This window comes from Epinephelus lanceolatus, chromosome 4 (assembly GCF_041903045.1).
Source record: "Epinephelus lanceolatus isolate andai-2023 chromosome 4, ASM4190304v1, whole genome shotgun sequence".
Classification (NCBI taxonomy): domain Eukaryota; kingdom Metazoa; phylum Chordata; class Actinopteri; order Perciformes; family Serranidae; genus Epinephelus; species Epinephelus lanceolatus.
The window spans coordinates 47845748-47867190 of NC_135737.1; the positions used below are offsets into that span (position 1 = coordinate 47845748).

The following is a 21443-nucleotide window of genomic DNA, read 5'->3' on the forward strand; positions in this document are numbered from 1 at the left end:
GGCCGAATCAAACGCACCACTGCTTATTTGTGTTTGTCATCATCGTCTTCTTCTTCTTCTTCTTCATCTTTTCCTCCTGCTTTTTCGTCATCTTTGAAGTCTTCTTTTTCATCTCCTTCGTCATCCTCTCGATTTCATCTTCATTCTTTGTCGTCTTCTTCTTTGATGCCTTCTTCCTCCTCTTCATCTTCTTCTTTGCTGTCTTCGTCTTCATCATTATTTTTATTCTTTTTCTTGTTCTTCATCGTCGTCTCCTTTGTCGTCTTTTTCTGTTGTCTTCTTCATCTTCTTCATCATCGTCTTCTTCTTCATCCCCTCTGTCATCGTCATCATCATCTTCTTCGTTGTCTTCTTCTTTTCATTCTTCCTCTACGTCGTCATCTCCTCCTGTCTTACTTTTCTTCTTCTCCATTTTCTTCCTCTTTTCCTTCTTTCTTTGTGGTGCGTTCAGGGACCATACAGAGGCGTGTGAGAAACTAAATACATAAACACTTTCCTTCCTCTGTGATCGTTACGTGGCTGCTCTGAAATGTCACCTTTAACCCACTGAGCCTCTGAGTGTGTGTGTGTGTGTGTGTGTGTGTGTGTGTGTGCTCTCGTTATTGTTCTCCTGATAGCTGTATGGATTATATTTTCCTCCACACTTTGACACATCTCTGTTAACAGACATGTAAACATATATTTTTATAAAATGTATTTCACATTCTTTGTTTGGCACAAACGCCATTAAACGCTCTCACCACATGTTTCTTCTCTTCGTGTCCAGGAAGAAGCACGTGTCGGCCATTTTGAACATACGGGGGATGACTCGGCAGGCGGAGCGTCAGGAGATCCTCAACATCGTGAAAGATATCGAGAGCAGCGACGCCGCCGGCGGTGGCAGTGGTGGTGGCGTCAGCTCGGCCCGGCTGACCCGAGACCGCGCCCTCTTCTCTGAGGTGCCCGTCACCTCTGAGGTCCACTGCCTGAACGTGGGCCTGAGCCGCATCGCCCTCACCGCCTCGTCCTGCTTCAGCACGCTGCGACCGCGACCACGCAAGACCAGGACGCCCGTTCAGGAAAACCCTGACGATGTCCTCTGAACCGCCGACCGACAGCACCGGAGTCAGACGGACCTGCTGTCTGCTGGGCTGGTTTTTATCACCAAGTATTAATAGAAACTTTTTCTATTTTCAACAGAGTCCTGATTATTTTCACCCGAGCTGTCGCTGACTGAATGTTTCCATCAGGCTGCTGCTTCACACGAATCCACCAGAGACACTACAAAGATTGTTTCTCTGCAGGAGACTCGGGAGACGTTTGTCCAGCGGAGACTTTGAGACTAATATCAGACCAACTTCTAATCATTTCGACTCTTTTGATTTCAGTTTCATGAAAAACTGTGTGAAGTGCAGCTTTGACACTTTTACTTTCTGAGCTCTGAGAGGAAAACTGTCCCACAGGAGGGAAAAGGAACAGACAGACGTCCCTGGTGGACGAGGAGTGATGATGCTGAGAGGACTGAACACAAAGCTGAGTGGGTGTAGACGGAGGATGGGAGGATTATTAGCAAGATAATTAAACTCTCTTCCAGTGAAGATAAAAATCAGTTCTCTTTACTGAAGCACAACAAAATGATTTTAAATCAGAAAAATTCAGACGCACTTTTTGTGTTGTTTTAACCTCGTCAGCAAAGAAATGTTGGCACTGTACGTTTCTGCAAACCACGGAAACATTACATTTATACATTATTATGTGGTCGATACTTTAAAACTTTACATTTCAACAGCGCTGTGGTTCATGTGTGGTTTGTTTCAGAAACCAAAAACACTTATGGTCAGAAAAAGATCAGGTGTTACCCACTTTTTGTGGCACGCAGCAACGTCTCAATTACAAACAACCACTTTATGTGGTACTATCCCGATATGAAGCGCAGCGGTGGCTCCGTTAGAGACAACTTCTTTCTTTAGCGCTATCTCGGAACGAAATGCAGTGACGTCTTGATTAGGAACAATCCTTTTTTTTTGCGCTATCCTGGCACAAAATGCAGTGATGTCTCATTAGAAACAATCACTTTTTTTGGCGCTATTGCGGCAAGAAATGCAGCAACGTCTTGGTTAAAAAACAACCGCTTTTTGTGCTGCTATCTTGGCACGAAACACGACAATGTCTCGGTAAGAAACAACTGCTTTTTTGTGGTGATATCCTGGCAGGAAACAGCAATGACTCATAGGAAACAACCACTTTTTTTGGCGCTGTCCCACCTTGAAACGCAGCAACGTCTCAATTAGAAACAGCCACTTTTTGTGGTACTATCCCGACATGAAGCGCAGTGGTGGCGCCGTTAGAGGTAACTTCTGTCCTTAGCACTATTTCGGAACGAAATGTTGCAACGTCTTGATTAGGAACAATCACTTTTTGTGGCGCTATCCCAACAGGAAACACAGGGACGTCTTGATTAGGGATGACCGCTTTGTTTGGCGCTATCCTGGCACAAAATGCAGTGATGTCTTGGTTAGAAATGACCACTTTTTTTGGTGCTATTTTGCCACAAAACACAGCAATGTCTCATTAGAAACGGACGCTTTTTGTTGCGCCATCACGGCACGAAATGCAGCGATGTCTTGGTTAGAAACAACTGCTTTTTGCGCTGCTATCCTGCCATGTAATGCAGCTATGTCTCGGTTTGAAACAACACCTCTTTGTGGCGCTAACACACCATGAAACACAACAATGTCTTGGTTAGAAAGAACCACTTTTGGAAACACAATGATGGGTTGCTAAAAAACAACCGGTCTTGAACAGTGGTAGGCATCTTAGCGTCTCTCCTGGGAGTCACGCCATCCATCATCCCCTCAATCTCCCGATGACAGATTCAGCTCATAAAGCACGTCACTTTAGAATCGTTGATAAGATGTGTATGCGACACGTGTCATGTATTCGTGGTTTGCAGAAACGCACAATGCCAACGTTACCTTCTGGCAACTGAGCTGCTTCTTCGTAGGATGGAAAATCATTTGTTTGGACTCAAACGTCTCGTGTGATTTGGGACCTGCAGCTGCATCAGGACAAAGAGTTCCTGTAGGACTCGTGGACTTTGAGCTGGAACACGCCTCGTAGAGGATCAATAAAAGAAAAGCCATCCTCTCTGCGTGCTGCTGTGGACTCTGGGACAGGAGCACATTCATTAAGGGACAGAGAGCGGGACAGAGACTGAAGCAGAGTGAAAGACTGCAGCTGGGGGTCAGGTGACCTCAGGGTCTCACACTTTAATCCAGGTCTGGATGAAATTCAGGATTATTTTGGGGGTTTCAGAGAATCTCATTTACGTTCTTATAGGAAAGTTCAATTTATAATCCGTGGACACAGAAACTGGAGAGTTTGTTTTATTGTTGCACACGATAAAAGAAAAAAATCAAAGGTACTAACGATGATCTGAGTGATTATAGTCGGAGCTCTTTGGTGTGATGAGGTTTATTAAATATGTGGGAGATAAATATTAGTTCTTTTGGTGATACAATAATATCGACTGTAGAACATGTTGTTGCTGATTTAAAGAGTTAAACCAACAGTGTAGACGTAGAGACTGAAGAGAGACGCCTCGCTCTGCTGACACAACGTTGACATATTTTAATGGTTTATTCTGCATTTCCACATTTAATGCTTTTATGTCTTTTAGCTCCAGAACTACAAACATGATGTTTAATTTCCTGCTGATTGTTTTCAAACCATCTGATTGTTATTGATTACTTCTCATCTCTCCATAAAAATCAACTTTTGTTTCTGCAGAGTTTTCATGTGCTGATGAGCGACGTCACCGGACACTCTGTCATTCATATGAAAATGTCATATTTCATATTTAGACTCTGCAGCAGGTGTGAAGGCACATTCAACCGCTCACTTCCTGTCAACACTCCGACCACCGGAGGGCAGCAAACACACATCACCTCTGCTTTTATTTTCCATTTTTAAATTCTGTCTCTTGCAAATGTGGATGTATGAAATGAATCTCTGTCTGTACAGGAATCAGCTTTTAATGACAATAAAACTCATCAGATCACCGACGGCTGTTTTTTGACTCATTTAAAGTCTCCAACTATGACAATGCTTTTATTGTGAAGGAGCAACTTTATTTTAATTTACTGTAGTTTGAATTTAATTTCACTTAAACTTGAGTTTTTATTATTTGTTTGTATTTATTCATTAACAGCAGATGTAATAATAATAATACATTAGATGTGTTTTTAAAGAGACATTTCCAGCAGCTGTTTTAAATGTGTGGCCTCGTGTTTCACTGCTACAAAAAATAACCTACAACATTTTTAAAATTCCATTTGCATTTATAAATCAATAACATTCAGAAATCAGAAATACTTTATTGATCACTGGAGGGGAAGTTAGGACACATTACAGTTGCTCTAACACTGTTAACAGGCGTAGAGAAATTAGAAATAAGAATCATGCAAGAGAAAAATGTTCATGCAACAATATATTTAAAAAATATAAAAAAATAGAATTAACATATATTAACATTACATTGTTCTCTGAGTGAGCTAAATATAAATGCTGGAATAGAATAAATAATTAAATAAGACGCAATTATTTAAAAAATATTTCACACTTACTTTTTTTCAAGTAATTTATCTTATTTTTATTTTTGCTTTCAAAGCAGAAAAGTATTGTTTTTGTTTTCTTGTTCACAAATACATTTTACACACGTGTTACAGAGTTCAGTCCATTTTTTCGGACAAAAGTAACATGAACAATGTTTTAATTTTTTATTAACACTTTCTCACGGTGGTGTTATCAGGCCTGAGCATCTGAGGCTTCAGCCCCAAATGTTTTATAGAACAGAACCGCCACAGATACTGGAAAAAAAAAAAAAAAAAGTAATTATTTTAAAGTAGGATAAAGTGTCTCATTAAAGAGTGAGAAAAGGAATACTTTTAAATGCAGTTTCTTACTGGTAATATGTATTGAGGATTTTTAAAACAACAGGAGGAGATCTGGAGTTTAAAAATATAAATATAAATAATATTTTGTCAGCAGAATTAAATTGTTTACAAGCTATTAAACCGTTTTGTCCTGCAGAGAAAAATCAGTGTTATCAAAGTGGAAATTTGAGATTGTGTTTTATGTGAGCATAAAGTGTGAAAAAAAAGTTGATATACTTAAAAAAGGAAAAACAAATATTGTTTTTCTCTGTCTTTTTCACTCTTTTAATCTATTTTTTCACCTTGTAACTAAAATATCACACGTATATCTTAATCATTTCCTTCACTTGATCATTATGACATATTTATCATTAAACTGAGTCTAAACTGTGTGTCTGTCCCTAAAAACACATTCATTGTAAGAATAATATTAGTCATTTTGATGCACGCATAAAGCAAACAAATAAAGTCATTATTATTATAATTATTATAAAATATGGAGGAAAAATTGTTTTCTTTTAAAATCTGCTGTAAAATAGAAATAAAATACAAGTATTTGAATGTGTACGCCCCTGCTTTGAGTTCAAAACAATAATTTAACATGTCTCCTCCTTTTTGCACCCCCTCATAAATAAACATAATAATATAATAATGACACAGAGCAGACAATCATCTATTTAAATAAGTAAATAAATAACAGTTCCTTACTTTACCCCGCTGGTTTTTGTTGTATTAATTTGATTTATTAAAATAAATAAACTCAGACACACTGACAACTTCCTGTGTCCTCAGCGTTACTTTTATTTTGAAGGCGCTGAGCAGCGGAAGTGTGTCGGCTGTTTCCGGTGGTTGTGTTTGGTGTGGCTCGGCTCGGCTCGGCTCAGAACAGACCAGCAGTGTATCAGCTGTGGAGAACCCGTGTGTGTGAGTGTGTGTGTGTGTGACCGCGGAGGAAAGATGGCGGCCCCTGCTCTCTCCAGTCGGGCTGGCTCGGCGGGCAGCCTCGGGAACAGCCCCACCATGGCCGCCGGGAGGCTCCCGCACAGCGGCGGCGGCGGCGGCGGAGGAGGAGGAGGCGTCGGGCCCGAGCTGGACTTCAGGTCGGCGGCCCGCATGGAGGACCTGAACCGGCTCATCCAGGAGTTCAGTAAGCACGACCAGCGGGAGTACGACGACCAGCGGGCTCTGGAGATCCACACGGCCAAGGACTTCATCTTCTCCATGCTGGGTGAGGAACCGTTATCTAACGGCCGCGGTCGCGTCACCGTGTACCGTGTTGTTTTCTCCCCGGTGAGGTGGAGCTGGTGGTGGAGGAGGGATGCCCGCCCTGAAGCCCCGGACTCCACCTGCTCACACACACATACACACAGGGTGGTGTTTTCATGTTGGTGTGTGTGTGTGTGTGTGTGTGTGTGTGTGTGTGTGTGTGTGTGTGTGTGTGACTTTAAACGGTTTAACCCCCGGGATGAGGTTGTTTGTCTCCCGGTACCGGAGGCTGCTCCACCTGCGTTCAGCTCAGGTGAGCATCACTGTGATGCGTTCAAGGGCTCAACATCACAGTGAATGTAACGATACTCGAGTGTAATCCTGAGGTCTTTGTGCTTTACTCGAGTATCTCCACTTTATGCTACCATGTACTTAAAGATTGTACTCTTTATTTTTTACACAGTCACGTGAGCGCCTTCATCACTTCACAGATTATTAATACAAAGTGTAAATAAAGAAATATTAAAACTATGCAGCGGTCATTAATTCAAACATTAAAGGAACACTTCACCCTCAAATTGACCGTCTGTGTATCAGTTAGTTTAGTGTCGCCCTCAGTTCATGACTCCTCACATGCCTTCATGGGTCACAAAATATGCCCCTGTTATTTTAATGAATGACTCCACACTAGCGGCGACTACACGTGTCATCGGTGCTCCTGGACACGCCTCCCCACGCCATTTGATGCCACTGTCCTATTTCCAATCTCGCTGCCCTGGAATTAAATGTGGTCCTTCCCCCCATTCGCTCTCAATGTATTTTCAAACATCTTAATTAAATGACAGAAAGAATGCTGATAATATGTCTGAAAAATATTATTAAGTTAAAATGTTGATAAAATGTCAGGAAAAAACTTGATTAAAATGTTAAGGAAATGTCTGAAAAACATTTTAAAAATGTCCAAAAAAATGTTAATAAAAAACCTGAAAAAAATTAAATTGTCCAGGAAAAAAAATGTTCGGAAAATGTTGATAAAATGTCAGAAAAAGCATCATTAAAATGTCTCAAAATGTTAATCTAATGCCTGAAAAACATTTGATGATAAAATGGTAATAAAGTGTCCAGAAAATATTTTAAAAATATGTTCAAAACATGTTACTGAAACGTCTGAAAAATATCTATAAAAATGTCCCAAAAAATGATAATACAGGTTCAACAAAAGGGTGATAAATTGTCCAAAAAAATATTTTTAAAATGTCCAAAAAATGTTAATAAAATACCTGAAAAATATCAAAAAATGACAGAAAGAATGCTGATTTGTCCAAAAATATGTTTGAAAAATGTTGAGAAAATGTTGATAAAATGTCAATAAAAACATCATTACAATGTCTCAAAATGTTAATCTAATGTCTGAAAAATATTTGATGATAAAATCATAATAAAATGTTTGAAAAATGGTAATAAAGTGTCCAAAAAACATTTTAAAAAATGTTCAAAAAATGTTAATAAAATGTCAGAATTATTTTTTTTATTAAAATGTCCAAAAAATGTTAATAAAACACCTGGAAAATATCAAAAAAAAGACAGAAAGAACGCTGATAATATATCCAAAAAATATTATTAAATGCCAGGAAAAAAAGTTCTAAAAAATGTTGATAAAATGTCAGGAAAAAAAACATTGTTAAAATGTCCAAAAAATGTTCAGGAAATGTCTGAAGAATATTTTAAAAAAAATGTTAATAAATGTTTGACGGAAGGGTGATAAATTGTCCAAAAAATATTTGAAAAATATCAAAAAATGACAGAAAGAATGCTGATAATATGTTATGTTAATAATATGTAAAAACTTTATTAAATTGTTTGAAGAAAATGTTCGAAAAATATTGATAAAAATAGTCAGTAAAAACATTATTACAGTGTCTCAAAATGTTAATCTAATGTCTGAAAAATATTTGATGATAAAATGATAATAAAATGATAGAAAAAAAACATTATCAAAGTGTCGAAAACATGTTACTGAAATGTCTGAAAAAATATCTATAAAAATGTCTCAAAAAAATGATACTAAAATGTTCGAAAAATTGTGATAAATTGTCAAAAAAATATTCTTAAAAAGTTCAAAAAATGTTAATAAAATGTCTGAAAATAACCAAAAGTCCTGTGGTCACTATATACTGCGGTGTGTGTGTCCATGTGTGTTGGCTAGCTGCTAGGTGTCTCACCTGGCAGCTGTAGCTCCGCCTCTACTTCCTTCCATGCTTCGTCCTTTTTCACGCGATCATGGTCAGAGCTGGAGGACACATCACAAGGTTTCCCTCTTTACCTCCATGGCGAGCTGCTGTCAGTCTGTGTGTTTGGGTTTAGCGCTGATCAGTGCGTCACTTCATGCTGCATTTCTATTGGTTGGTCAGTAGACGTAGGTGGTAACAGCAGTCACACAGTGAGATGGTCATCCCAAATATCTGACACTGTCACAATTTTATCCCAGGCTGTCTTTGACTGAGCATTTTGAAGTGGCGGCAGCGGAGGCGGAGCCTATGTCTGGACCTTTATACACACCTCTCCCTCTGGTTGCTGTTGTAGCTGAGCAGGAACCTGCAGGCGGGTCTTCAAGCTCCGCCATTTTATATGTTCTCCCTACAGCGTGACTGACTCACAGCAGACTGACCTCAGCAGGTGTTGCTAACGGTGAAAGGCTAAAAGTTTCAGAACGTAACTCGCGCTTGTGCCAAAGCCTGGAAGAAGACGGTACCTTAAACGCATCGCGACGCCTCCTGATTTTACTGCTGATAAATTGAACTTAAAGATGACCCTCCTCACTGCAGATTTTAAAGATCAGATTAGTCACCACCGACTCGTCCCGCTGAGTTACTGATGAAGAGTGTTCTGACAGAGTGAGGTCACTCTGCTCTGCTTCAATAAAACTTTTTTAACAACACTGATGAGTTGTGTTTATTGATCAGGATCAGTGTGAGAGGAAGAGGAAACATGGGGTGTGAGATCAGTGAAAACACTTCCTGTCACTGAGGTTCATTACGATGCTGAAAATAGTCCGTCTGTCCGTCTGACTGAGCCGCACGGTTAATTTTAGTCATTAAAGCAACATTTCTTGACAGCAGAGCAGAATGATTCGTCTTGTTTCAAATGCAAATCAGATTCTCCTGAAACTGTCACACTGTGAATGGACGTGTCACATCCTGTCAGCAGTGTCCAAAATGTCCAGGCAGAGACCAACAAACGTCCCTGATGTTTTCACAGGTGTTGTTTGTCCACTTTATCAGACAGGCGGTCGGTCATGAAGCAAATATTTGATCAAAAACTGAAGATGATTTCTGTCTGTTTCCTTAATGACTGTGACTCAGATTCTCAGTGAAGACGTCCCTGATAGAAACCTCAGGGTGTCGGTTTAAGATTTAAATAATGTGACACTTTTGTTGCATCGTTGGACACAAATCAACAGAAACAAACAAAAAAGACAGTGGGAATAAGAACAGATGGCAAGTTCCTCTGTGAACCCTCATTCCTCCTGGTTTATTTGTGCTGTAGTGCCAAACTTGTCTTTTAAACTGGAGCAGACTCTTCTGCTTCTTCTGCTGCTGTCCAATGAGATCAACGTTTGAGATGTCAGGGGCCAATAAAGAGAGACTCTCCACAAGGGTATTATTAGACAGCTGTAACAATGATGTACATGTTTTATTCAGCCCAGTCACCAGAGGAACATTTTGTCATTGTACATTTCTGCAAACAGTGACAGAGGTTCTGAGCTGACTGTGACATCAGGAGGTGGAGTGGAGGAACAAACGCAATAACATTGTCACCCTCTATGTGTCTGAAAAACTCTTCACTCAGGAGGATCTTCAACAAACACCGCATCCCTGTGTATTTCAAACCCAGTAACACACTCAGACAAAGACTGGTACACCCAAAAGACCGTACACCACACACTCAGAAGAGCAACCTGGTGTACGCTGTCCAATGCAGTGAGGAATGCCCAGACTTGTACATTGGTGAAACAAAACAACACTAAACAAACGCATGACCCAACATAGAAGGGCGAACTCGTCAGGGCAAGACTCAGCTGTCTATCTACACCTCAAGGAGAAAGCACACTCCTTTGAAGACAGCAACATGCACATTTTGGACAGGGAAGACCGATGGTTTCAAAGAGGTGTAAAAGAAGCCATCTATGTGAAATTGGAAAAACCATCTCTCATAGAGGAGGAGGTCTGCGACACCACCTATCCCCCACCTATAATGCTGTCCTTTCATCCTTGCCCAGGAGGTTTAACAGCTTAACCTCTAAAAACAATAGTTGTTAACAAATGGCCTCATGTGACTCTAACGCTGGAATTCCACTGGATGCGTGTCCGTTGCGGAACGGCAGCGCTGGTTATCTGCTGCATGCTCCGCCGTCCATCAATACCCACCAGCTGCGTTTGCTGTGCGGTGCGGTGCAGCTCCGCCGGAAGACATCTCGGTGCACTGCCATGATTAATATCTCCTCGTCCATGGTGTCAATGGGGTGAAATGACGTCTGAAAACCTCTGACCTGTTGACTTCAGGCCTGCCTTTGCCCATTATGTAGTTTTGTAGGTGTAGTGCAGGAAAATATGATCCGCCGTGAACACTGTGTATTTTATTTTGAAAATTAATTTAAATTAAATTAATTTGTTTTATTGTGTCTCTGTGCACGACTTCCTGCCCCGCACAATCTGCTCTGTGCTGAATTGCTGCGTTGTGCTCCGGCGTCCGGCAAAAATAGAAGTCCTGCGTATCTGTTGTGGAGGGCTCCGGAGCGCCGCAGCTGTGACGGAGACGTAGCCGGTGGAAGCTCACACATTGACTAGAATGGAATCCTGTCGGCTCCGCTGCCGTGCCGGAGCGCAGACGCAACCAACACACATCTGGCGGAAATTGGCCGTAACGAGTCCAACAACCACCGTTGCAGCAGGAGTTTCAACGACCGTCACTGACGCACCATTGGAGCACTAACAAACCAGTGACATCATTGACCTTGTGAAGACCTCCCCAGAGGTTAAATACCTGGGTTTTTCCACACCAGTTTGTCAGACTAGTTCCAGCCTAGTCAGACAAGCATGAACTGATGAAGCCTCTTGGATAAGAGGTCAAACGTCTTCTAAGACAAAACCAAGTCCAGTTGCGTTTGAGTCAGTTGCCTTGAGATGATTAATCAGCTATCGTTTTTCCCTGCTCCCAACTATCGTTGTTATAGCAACCGTGACTAATCCACCATTGGTCGACCTGTCATTTGGAGACCTTAATGGCACTGCTGCTTCTTTTATCATCATCGGCAGTCATTTGAGGCGAGTATGAGTGTCCTCCATGATGGGTTGTCTACTTGTGGCTCGTCAGATCGCTGCAGAGGCGGATCTGCGGTCCACATACTTTGGTGCAGTTTGAGCAGAGAAATGTGGTGGTAGTTTCTCCTTGCGGTGTTGTTGCTGTATCTCTGCAGCACAGTGGACTTCCTTTTCGTGATGTGCAGCACCTTCCTGTAAAGATGTCTTCCAGGAGTGCCAATCAAGTGCAGTGTGCTCCTAGATTTTTTTTTTTAGATTAGTTTTGATGATGTCCTTGAAGCGTTTTTTTGACTGACCTCGCTTCAGCTGGGACAGAATCAGTACAGGATCTGTTTGTTGTGTCGGCCATTCATATGATGTGGCCTGTCTATCAAAGTTTGTGCTGCATTATTGTAGTGGTGATACTGGTCATGTTGGCTTCTTCTAGAACGCTGATGTTGGTGCATTTGTCTTCCAGTCTGTAGTGGTATTGTTCCAGTGCTCTCAGGTGCCTGCTGTAGGTGGTCCAAGACTGGGCTCCATACAGCAGGGTGGGGGCAACACCAGCTCTGGAGACCAGGAGTTTGACCTCTTTCATCCCTTTACAGAATTTGGTTCCAGTTGTTTTTTGTTTGTTTGTTTCAAACCCGCCTTCCAACAGAGCTGAATCAGCCTAATTCCTATTATTGGGAGAAAATGAGCAGGAATGTGAAGCTGACAGACTTACCTAGAACTAGATTTCAGCACAGGCCCGTTTATTGTGCCTCTAATGTGCAGCGGTGATGGATTATTGTACTGCTGCAGGTCAGCTCACACTGCAACACAAAACCTGAACCCAGTTCTGTCCGTGATCTTTCAGTTCAAACTGTCTCTGAGAAACCACCAAACAAACTGTGTGTCCACCCCACTACAGCACAGGAATGCAGCCATCAGCCAGGAAGTGTGTGTGTCTTTTCACCCAGCAGAGCGGAAAACCAGTCCAGACCGATCCAGTCCAACAATAACCTGTCCGGTCTGATGCAGTCCAGACTCTTCAGGGTCAGTTTTTGACCCTGAAGGGAAACAGTGGGGGTGTCGCACAGCTTCATGTCTTTTGATACACATCCCACTCAGAGGTACATCTGGGTGTCACATCTCAATTTTTTTTTTTTTTTAAATGTGTCCATGGGCACAGTGTCAAAAATGTGAAGTGCTGCAAGGTGTCGTCAAGTGTTTGGTTCTAATCTTCTTGGCTCGTTCTTTGACCTGTATCTCATTCATTCAGAGTTCTTGTACAGCTGCTTGATTTGTGACATTTAACATCAGACTTCTTTGGCTTTTGATCAAAAATCGGTTTTGTAGAAAAACATATTCATATTCCTCAAGGTAAGGTTAAGAAAGGTATTTTGGTTTTGGTACTGAAGCTCAGATACTGTATTGTATGTCAAAAAGTACAAATGATACCCAAACCCTACACACAATAGGGGCAGGGTAAAGCATCGATACAGCAAAGTATCACAATATTTTTGTGTGGGAATATTGTGCTGTCACATGGACACCAAGCATTGATTTTTAATAATATAAATTATTAATATTACAAACACAAATTAAACTTTTAGTAGCCTACTAGAATAATATAATCAGTTCCCTGTAAAGTTTATTAGATACATTTGGCTGCAATAAAAATGACTGAAGTGAGATGAACAGACTGAAAACTTTATTTTATTTGACAAAACTGTTTATGTTGACAAAGTTTTCCTTTAGTGACATAATTTACAGTTGAAAAAATGTAATAAAATCCTCCATCTTTGTTTTGATGAATTCCTGCCAAATGCTGCTGACTGAGACCTCTGCTGACCTCACCAGGAAAAAACATCAGCACCATCTAGTGGACAGAAAAAGCAACTGATTTTATTATTCTAGAACCAATAGTTGTATCAAAATGTGTATTTGCAACAATGAATAATGTATATTATAAAAGATCGATACTTGGCATCTGTGTAACGACACAATATCGCCACGCAAAATATTGTGGTACTATGTTATATCAATTTTTTCCCCACCCCTACTAGATACAATTTGCTGCTTCTGCTGCAAAATGGCTGAAGAAACTTGATCTTATTAGATAGAACAGATGTTGAAAAAGTTTTCCTTTGGGGAAATAATTCACATTTGAAAAAAGGTAATAAATCGCACCATATTTTATTACAGTACTCAGCTAGGGCTGGGCGATATGACCAAAGTCTTATATCACGATATAGGTCATTTCATATCCCGATAACGATACATATAACGATATATCACATTTTGATCCAATGAATAAAAAGTTGCCTCAGAAGCAAGAGACAGGCGTGGCATCTAACACAATGGCATCATCCTCTAGTAAGACATATGAAATACACATTGGGCAGCACTTTCCAAACAACAACAATAACATAAATCGAATGTAGAACATGAATTTACTGTCCCTGTTACATAGCGGTTAAACTCATCCCAGACCTGGAGCTCCCAGACCTCATTGTCTCCCCAGTTTGTGGACAATTTCACTGACTGTGCTTTCTCTACGAGTTAGCTGCTAACTGCTGATACCTGTGTCTTAAATTTGCCGGTAGTGGGTCGCACACATAACACATCCACAAAATGTCCTGCGAACTCACACTTTTACACAGACCTAGATTTGGCACCATTACTTCTTCCACTGCTGGCTTAGAGGTGGAACAACTCTGTCCCCCCACTCTGTGTGCACACTTTTTATATAAAATGAAGCAGGGTAATGACGGTGCAACTTCAGCCCCTTAAACAGGAGGTGTAAAATTGGCTTTTGGATCTTGAGCTCATTGGTGCTAAAAGTTTGGTGAAGTAATGAGTACTTGTGGGGCTACTTGGCAAAGTATTGTGGTTGGCGAACGAACTGGTAACATGTGATAGCCTTGGAACACAATAGCTTCCTCCATTTTCAACATTGTGGCTCTCTGTTTCCTCAAAGGTTAGCTCTGTCACGATGTTCACAGTTGGTCAATGGTTGTTAAGATCTATGAAAGATTTACTTTGCTTGTCCGAAGTGTGGTCTGATTATGTCCAAAGGCAAAAGCACTGTTCCGAAAGGCCACTCCTAAAGGTGGGGCGAAAACCCCGCTTTCAGGGACAAGACAGATGATTCATACAAATTCGGACAATGAAGCACATTTTCAGTCTTTTCTCGTAGACATTCATGGTGTTGCAATTGGTTGTTCACACGAAAAAGCTAGCTAACTGTCTCACCTGTGCAAAGTATCTGTGATTGCCAAGTTTATATTTTCGCAGAGTTATAAAAGTGGTATCGGAAAGCTGTGGGGGGGCGGGGTTTCAGAAACTTTTAGACGATCCCAAAAGTCATCGACGATAAGACACATTGCGTGCTCTGTTGTGTCTATATTTGGATTCAGTGTGGTATCACATTTCTTTAACTCATCCTGTCTTTCCTCCTCTCTCTTAGGAATGGTTCAAAAGTTGGACCAGAAGCTCCCGGTGGCCAACGAGTACCTCCTCCTGTCAGGAGGCGTTCGGGAGGGTGTGGTGGACATGGACCTGGATGAGCTAAGCGTCTACGCCCGTGGCACAGATTACGACATGGACTTCACCCTGCTGGTCCCAGCGCTGAAACTTCATGACCGCAACCAGCCGGTGACCCTGGACATGAGGCACTCGGCTCTGGGCCATTCCTGGCTCAGCCTCCGCCTCTTTGACGAAGGAACCATCAACAAGTGGAAGGACTGCTGCACCATTGTCGACCATATCAACGGGACCACCAACTACTTCTTCTCTCCAACACTGGTGGCTGACTGGTTCTACCAGTCCATCTCCCTGGTGCTGCTGGAGGTGCAGAAGAAGCCTCAGAGAGGGATGCCGAGAGTGGAGAAGGTGGAGAGGAATGGCACCATCATCTCCGTCATCCTGGGCGTCGGGAGCAGCCGGATGCTCTACGACATCGTCCCCGTGGTGTCGTTCAAAGGTTGGCCGGCCGTTGCTCAGAGCTGGCTGATGGAGAATCACTTCTGGGATGGGAAGATCACGGAGGAGGAGGTGATCAGCGGCTTCTACCTCGTCCCTGCCTGCTCCTACAAAGGCCGCAAGGAGAACGAGTGGCGCCTGTCGTTCGCTCGCAGCGAGGTGCAGCTGAAGAAGTGCATCTCGTCCAGCCTGATGCAGGCGTATCAGGCCTGTAAAGCCATCATCATCAAGCTGCTGTCTCGCCCCAAAGCCATCAGCCCCTACCACCTCCGCAGCATCATGCTGTGGGCCTGCGACCGTCTCCCTGCCAACTACCTGGGCCAGGATGACTTCTCCGCCCACTTCCTGTTGGGCCTGATTGACGACTTGCAGCACTGCCTCGTCAACAAGATGTGTCCTAATTACTTTATTCCCCAGTGCAATATGTTGGAGCACCTGTCGGACGAAACGGCCATGCTGCACGCCCGCAAACTCTGCTCGGTGCGTTCCGACCCGGCTGAGCACCTCCGCACCACCATCGAGCACGCCAAGGCCGCCAACAGGCTGACGGTGGAACTGCAGTGGCGAGGCAGTGCTAACAACCTGCCGTCGCCGCAGTCAGATGCCGGCGGAGAGAACCAGCCAGACGACCGGCTGGCCAAGAAGCTTCAGCAGCTGGTCACAGAGAATCCTGGGAAGTCCATCTCGGTCTTCATCAACCCAGACGACGTCACACGACCGCACTTCCGCATCGACGACAAGTTCTTCTGAGACGGAGAAACATTCTCCCAGACCTCTTCCTCCTCTGTCTCTCTGCCTTCCTCCTCCTCGCCTGGTGCCCTGCCTCCTCTGAAACTTTATTTTTTACATTTTTTATGTTTCTCTGCCACAGAGTGAAGTGAGGTGATCGTCTAGTAGTGTCTGCCACAATTTTTTAATTTTTTAATTTTTATTTTTCTATTCCCCTTCCCCTCTTCCCTCCTCTTTCACTGTGTGCCCTGTGTTTTTTACCTGCTGAATGCCTTTTAAATAGACAGCTGAATAGCAGCAGGTTGTTTTTAAAGATGAAGGACGAGGCGATAATCCACCTTTACGACGGAACTGCTGTTCCAATGTTTCGGTTGTTTAATTATCAGGGATCCTGGAAATGAGACGAAACCAACAACTCCTGAAAACGTCACAGATGCATGATTAAAGTAAACTTCGCTGATCAAGTTACAGGTCAGACATGAAGCCTGTTTATCAGGTAACATGAAGGTGACGTTTTCACTTTATAATATGTAGCCAGTCATTGCCATGAAAACTCAGATTACATATTATGTGAAGCTGGAGCTGATAAAAGACATGCAAAAATACTCAGTAGAAGATTAAATGTTCGAGCAAAGTTGTTACAAACTTTTGATCGCAGAAATTCAGTTTCATATCTTATAATTTTGATTTTCTCACTATGGAAGCTCATCATGCGACCCTGTGTCACATGATGAGGACATTAGATTTTGGGTTTGCTGCACCTTACACTTCATTCTGCTGAACTCGGACCTGTTGTTCTCGTTTGTGGACATTTTTTGTGCCATCTAATGGTCGCAAAAGCACAATACACTAATCCATGTAAAAACAAGATGACAGTCATCTCTGCCAAGTCAGTCTGCAGCCGATCCCGACACAAAAGTGGACAAGGACCAAAATGTGACCAGATATTACGGTTGAAACTAATTCTGATTAATAATGTACAAACATGACCAATTTTAGCAGCAGTACCAAGCTAAGGCATTAGAAAGTACTCATTTGAGGACATTGGGGCTTTATTGTATCATCGCAGCATTTCACACAGGCTAATCGGGTGTTACAGACCGTTCCTGCAGACACAAAGGGCATTCCTAGCTTGAAGAATGGAGCGTAGAAAATTTATACAGAGTTACTAAAGGCTTAAAAATATGTTGCATTCTTTGGACCCTGTGGAAACTGACGTTATTATTATTTTTCTCTTAAATGAATCGTATTTTTTAAGGAGCTTAAGGTGTTTGAAAACCTACGACACTTTGCACACTGAACACAGAACTGACTTAAAAATTCAATATTTTATGGGTCTCTTGTTAAAGTGTGACAAAATGGCAAAATACGTTTCACCTTCATGTATGAAATTTGGTGTGCACGTGTATCATGTAAAGATGTGCAAAAAAGTCACTTGGAGCCAGACCCCTAACCCAATAGGAAGTCAGCCATTTTGAATTTACTGTTAAATTTTGTGCATTTTGGCCATTTCCAGGGGGCTTATTTTAAAGATCTCCAAGAGATTTGATCTGATCGACTTCAAATTTTGTCTGCACCAGCTGAAGATCTTCGACATCAAAAGTTGTTAAAAGCTTGACTTTCCATGAAACTGTGTGACCGTGGCGGGGCACCAAATTTCCATGTTTGACCATGAAACAGTAAGTGGTTTGTAACTCCAAGGCAAGTGGTCCAATCTGCCCCAAACATCACATGCCACCACCTGGCGACAGAAAATAACATGTTTTATACTTGGATGTACTTCTCCAAGCAGGTTGGCCAGGTCCACCTCAAATTTCTTTTGAAAAGTCTCTAGAGCTTGATGATGCTTTCTGGTGAAAATCGCGACTTTCCATCACACGCCATTGCCGTGGCGCGGCGGACATTTTGCACTTTTCGCTATAAAACAGGAAGTTGTTGTAACTTGAGCATACATTGTCCAGTCTGCTCCAGATTTGTCATGCCCAATAAGAGACCTGGCCTCATGACATCTATTTGCTGAAAAGGAGCTATAGTCATAGTGCCACCTACTGGCAACAGGAATTGACAAGTTTGATTCTTAGATTTACTGATAAACTGAGTGTACAGCCAATCTGCCCCAAATTTTACATGTTTGATAAGACTCTTGGCCTGATGACATTAACCTGATAAATAGGTGTTTTAGTCACTGAGTCACCTGCTGGCAACAGGAAGTAAGACTTATATGTATGTGACTATTACAAATTAACCCATTGTCCCCATATAAGGACTTTTTTTTCAAAAACTACTGTCTGTTCAAACACAGCACTTAGTTTTTTATTCGCATCAGGACTTCATAATCACACATAGCTCAGAGAATATTGTTATATTGTCCCATATGCAAGCCCATTATTGTTGTTTTAATACCCGGCCAGAGTGATGAGAAAGGTTCCCTCAAAATTAAATATCTCTGATGACTCTCCGAGTATCTCTGTCATAATTGTGCACCTGATATGAAGTCTTGACTACAAGATGTGATAAAATATTCTGTGCAAGCCCATTATTGTAATCATAATAATTCAGTAGACTCATATCATAATTTATCTGTACTAATTTCTCATAATTAAGTAAAGTAAAAACTCTTGTAGTAATGAGAAGGTTTTTTAGAGTCATGAGAGGTTGTCATAATAAAGGGCTAGTTTCTCAGATACAGTCAGAATTAGGAGATTTTTATAAAAAGATTTAAAATGGAAACGAGCTAAACGCTGATCTTTTTTTGTTGTTTTGTTTTGACACAAATTTATAAAACGTCTGAAACTCACTTTGCTCTTTTACACTACACAAATGTCTTCAACGTCTCAGTGTCGATCACGACTTCACACCAGACCTCGAACAGCAGCACGATTGTTGAACAAGACTGTACTTCATAAGATTGTATACACATTCAGGAGTTGGGGATGCCAAATGGCACGTACAGGAGTCTCAGACCCAGGAGTAAAGACAGCAGAGTTCTGTCTGAAGGTGGATTTTGTCCCTCTGAGGAATGTCTTAGTCCTGCTGGGGGATGACGGTACTAACGTCTTAGAAACTAACTGTAAATAGAAGAATACTGACTGAACACTGATGTGTAGACAGATAAACAGACTGACGAAGATGATGATGAAGATGATATGTGGACTACTTTTCGTCTAATTTTGCACAGAATGTAAAAAAACAAATCACCACTTTTCCTCTCGATGGTGGACGTCGTGTTCGTCCTGATTGTGAAATGATGTATCATATCAGTAGACAGGTGACACTGCTGAGGAACGGTCGTACTGCACGTTTTAAATGTGTGTGTTAAAGCGGTGGATCGGCACCACGTACACGATGATACTGCTGCATTATGACCATCGTCAGGTAACGTGTCACAGAATATTCCTTTAGCCATGATATCACTGGCATCTTCTTTCCACTTCTTCCTGCCACTTTGTTAAGTTTTCGTTGTTTTGATCCGACTTGATCGTTTCAATAAGCTTCACTGTGTCTGTACGTTCCACCTCATGTTTTATAACGATTCCTCTTCAGCTGCTTTATTTGTGTTTTTACTTTAAGTCAAGGGTTCGACTCCGCTTCAATACAACCAGCTCAGGACATGGATTTTATCCAGTCTGTCCAACACATCCTCACTCCAACCTCGTCACATGTCCACGTTTGGTCATGGACTTTCCACCTCCACATACGCCGTGAAAGCCTGTTCTGCCTGTTACAACCAGCAACCACTACCACCAGTTTCTCCTCTATTATTTAACAACCATAAACTTGTTGTCACACAAGATAACTTGTTTGCAACCAGGAATCTCGACAGTTAACCTTTGAGAATATTATATGTTTTTTTAAATAGTTGTATATGTCAGTCTGTATGTCAGTTTTTCCACCCAGGTCTGGTGGGAGCTTGCTAGCAGCGCAGCGATTACCACAAGTAACGCCATCTCAACCCAACAGCATTGCTGTGGAAACAGTATGGCCACCCTCCAGACTCCCTCCAGGTCGCCCCTGTGAGTAAGCAGCTCAATTTTGAGCTGCAAACCCCCCTTTGGCAAGGTCAGTTAGCACTGTTAGTGTCAGCACGCCTTGTGGTGCCAAGACAATTAGCAATGCTAAAGTGGTTTTGCAGCTCAAAATGAAGCCACTCTCCCACTGGGGGGGACCTGGGGGACCAGTGAAGGGTGGGCACAGTGTTTTTGCAGCAGTGCTTTCCTGGTTAGCAGAGGTAATTGCCAAATAAGCGGTGCTACAGGCTAGCTCCCACCTGACCGCAGAGCAAAACTGCATTAAGGAAAATTAAACGTATTATTGGCATTAAACAGTTTTGGCTGCCTTGTGGCTTTGAGTGTGTTGAGGCATCATGGGAGTTGTAGTTGGTCCTGAGCTGGTTGAGTTGAAGGAGAGTCGCTCCCTGTTTTTGTTTTCTTTGTGTGTTTCAACCATCTCAAACATTTCCAGAAAAATGCCAAAAACCCCTGCAGACATCTGACCGGTAATGTGATCTCCATCTCCTCATCCTCAAGTGCAATTAGTGAAAATACACACACCACAGGTACACACACGTGCACACACAGACACACACACACACATTATGTAGCATTAAGACAAAAAGACACTAAAGTTCTGTTGAAACTGGTTTTAACGGCGACACACATGGGACACTAAACCCTCCACTGAATCCCACAAGAACACACACTTATACACACACATACACACACCATCAAAGTGCCACACACACACTCCTGCTCGGTGGAAATGTAATCAATGTGTTGTTCTTCTGAGCTCCATGACCTTTGACCTTACTCCTGTCTCTTGTTTGTTCAGAACCTTTGGACTGTGAGTTTTATTTTCTGTATCTTTGCTGCTCTGCTTCGTTCTGATGATGGATTTCTTTATGCAATGTTGACTTGGATGGGTTAACCCTTCAGATGGCAGCTCCTCCACCGTCTATGAAGGTTCTCCACTATATTTCACTGTACAGTAGAATCATCATAAAGTCTTTTAACCAGAACTGTCCCTGTTTGTCCTCAGTGAGTTATTGTAAGTCTTTTCTTCATTTTGGCTCTTAGGTGTAAATAATTCTGGACCTTTAGTCAAACCAAGCAACTTCAGGTCTTTCCTGTAATTTCAGCCGTGTTGTCTTTTAACAAAAAAAAAACAAACAACAAACTTTAATTAAATAAAGTTATTTATTTGCTCTACGATAAGTATGTGGTTCAATACAGAAGTAAAACAGTATGGGTGTCATCCTCAAATTTGTGATTAGCAATCATATTATCCGTCAGAATTTGGCCCATAGGTAGTCTGTGTCGAACGATGGAGG

The 21443-nt window shown here is 41.9% G+C and overlaps 2 protein-coding genes across 3 annotated transcripts in view; both read left to right on the forward strand.

Annotated features, from left to right (window-relative positions):
* Positions 1–4039, forward strand: part of LOC117259349 (exocyst complex component 3-like protein 2) — a 57554-nt gene extending 53515 nt beyond the window's left edge. For both annotated transcript variants that reach the window (XM_078167406.1, XM_033630629.2), the window contains exon 15: positions 767–4039. In XM_078167406.1, coding sequence (XP_078023532.1) covers positions 767–1082 — 316 coding nt within the window. In that variant the 3' untranslated portion in view covers positions 1083–4039. The remainder of the gene's footprint in view (positions 1–766) is intronic.
* Positions 4040–5748: 1709 nt separating this feature from the next.
* On the forward strand, positions 5749–21131 carry LOC117259823 (nucleotidyltransferase MB21D2). Its single transcript, XM_033631593.2, has 2 exons — positions 5749–6141; positions 14874–21131. Exons 1-2 carry the CDS (start codon positions 5871–5873, stop codon positions 16136–16138), a joined length of 1536 nt encoding a protein of 511 aa, XP_033487484.1. The 5' UTR covers positions 5749–5870; the 3' UTR covers positions 16139–21131.
* The last annotated feature ends 312 nt before the right edge of the window (positions 21132–21443 follow it).

What these genes read in the sequence shown, in the direction of transcription:
- LOC117259823 (XM_033631593.2), top strand. Translation starts at nt 5,871, where the DNA reads ATGGCGGCCCCTGCTCTCTCCAGTCGGGCTGGCTCGGCGGGCAGCCTC. An exon ending in CTTCATCTTCTCCATGCTGG is followed by an intron (nt 6,142 to 14,873) that starts GTGAGGAACCGT and finishes CCTCTCTCTTAG; the next exon opens with GAATGGTTCAAAAGTTGGAC.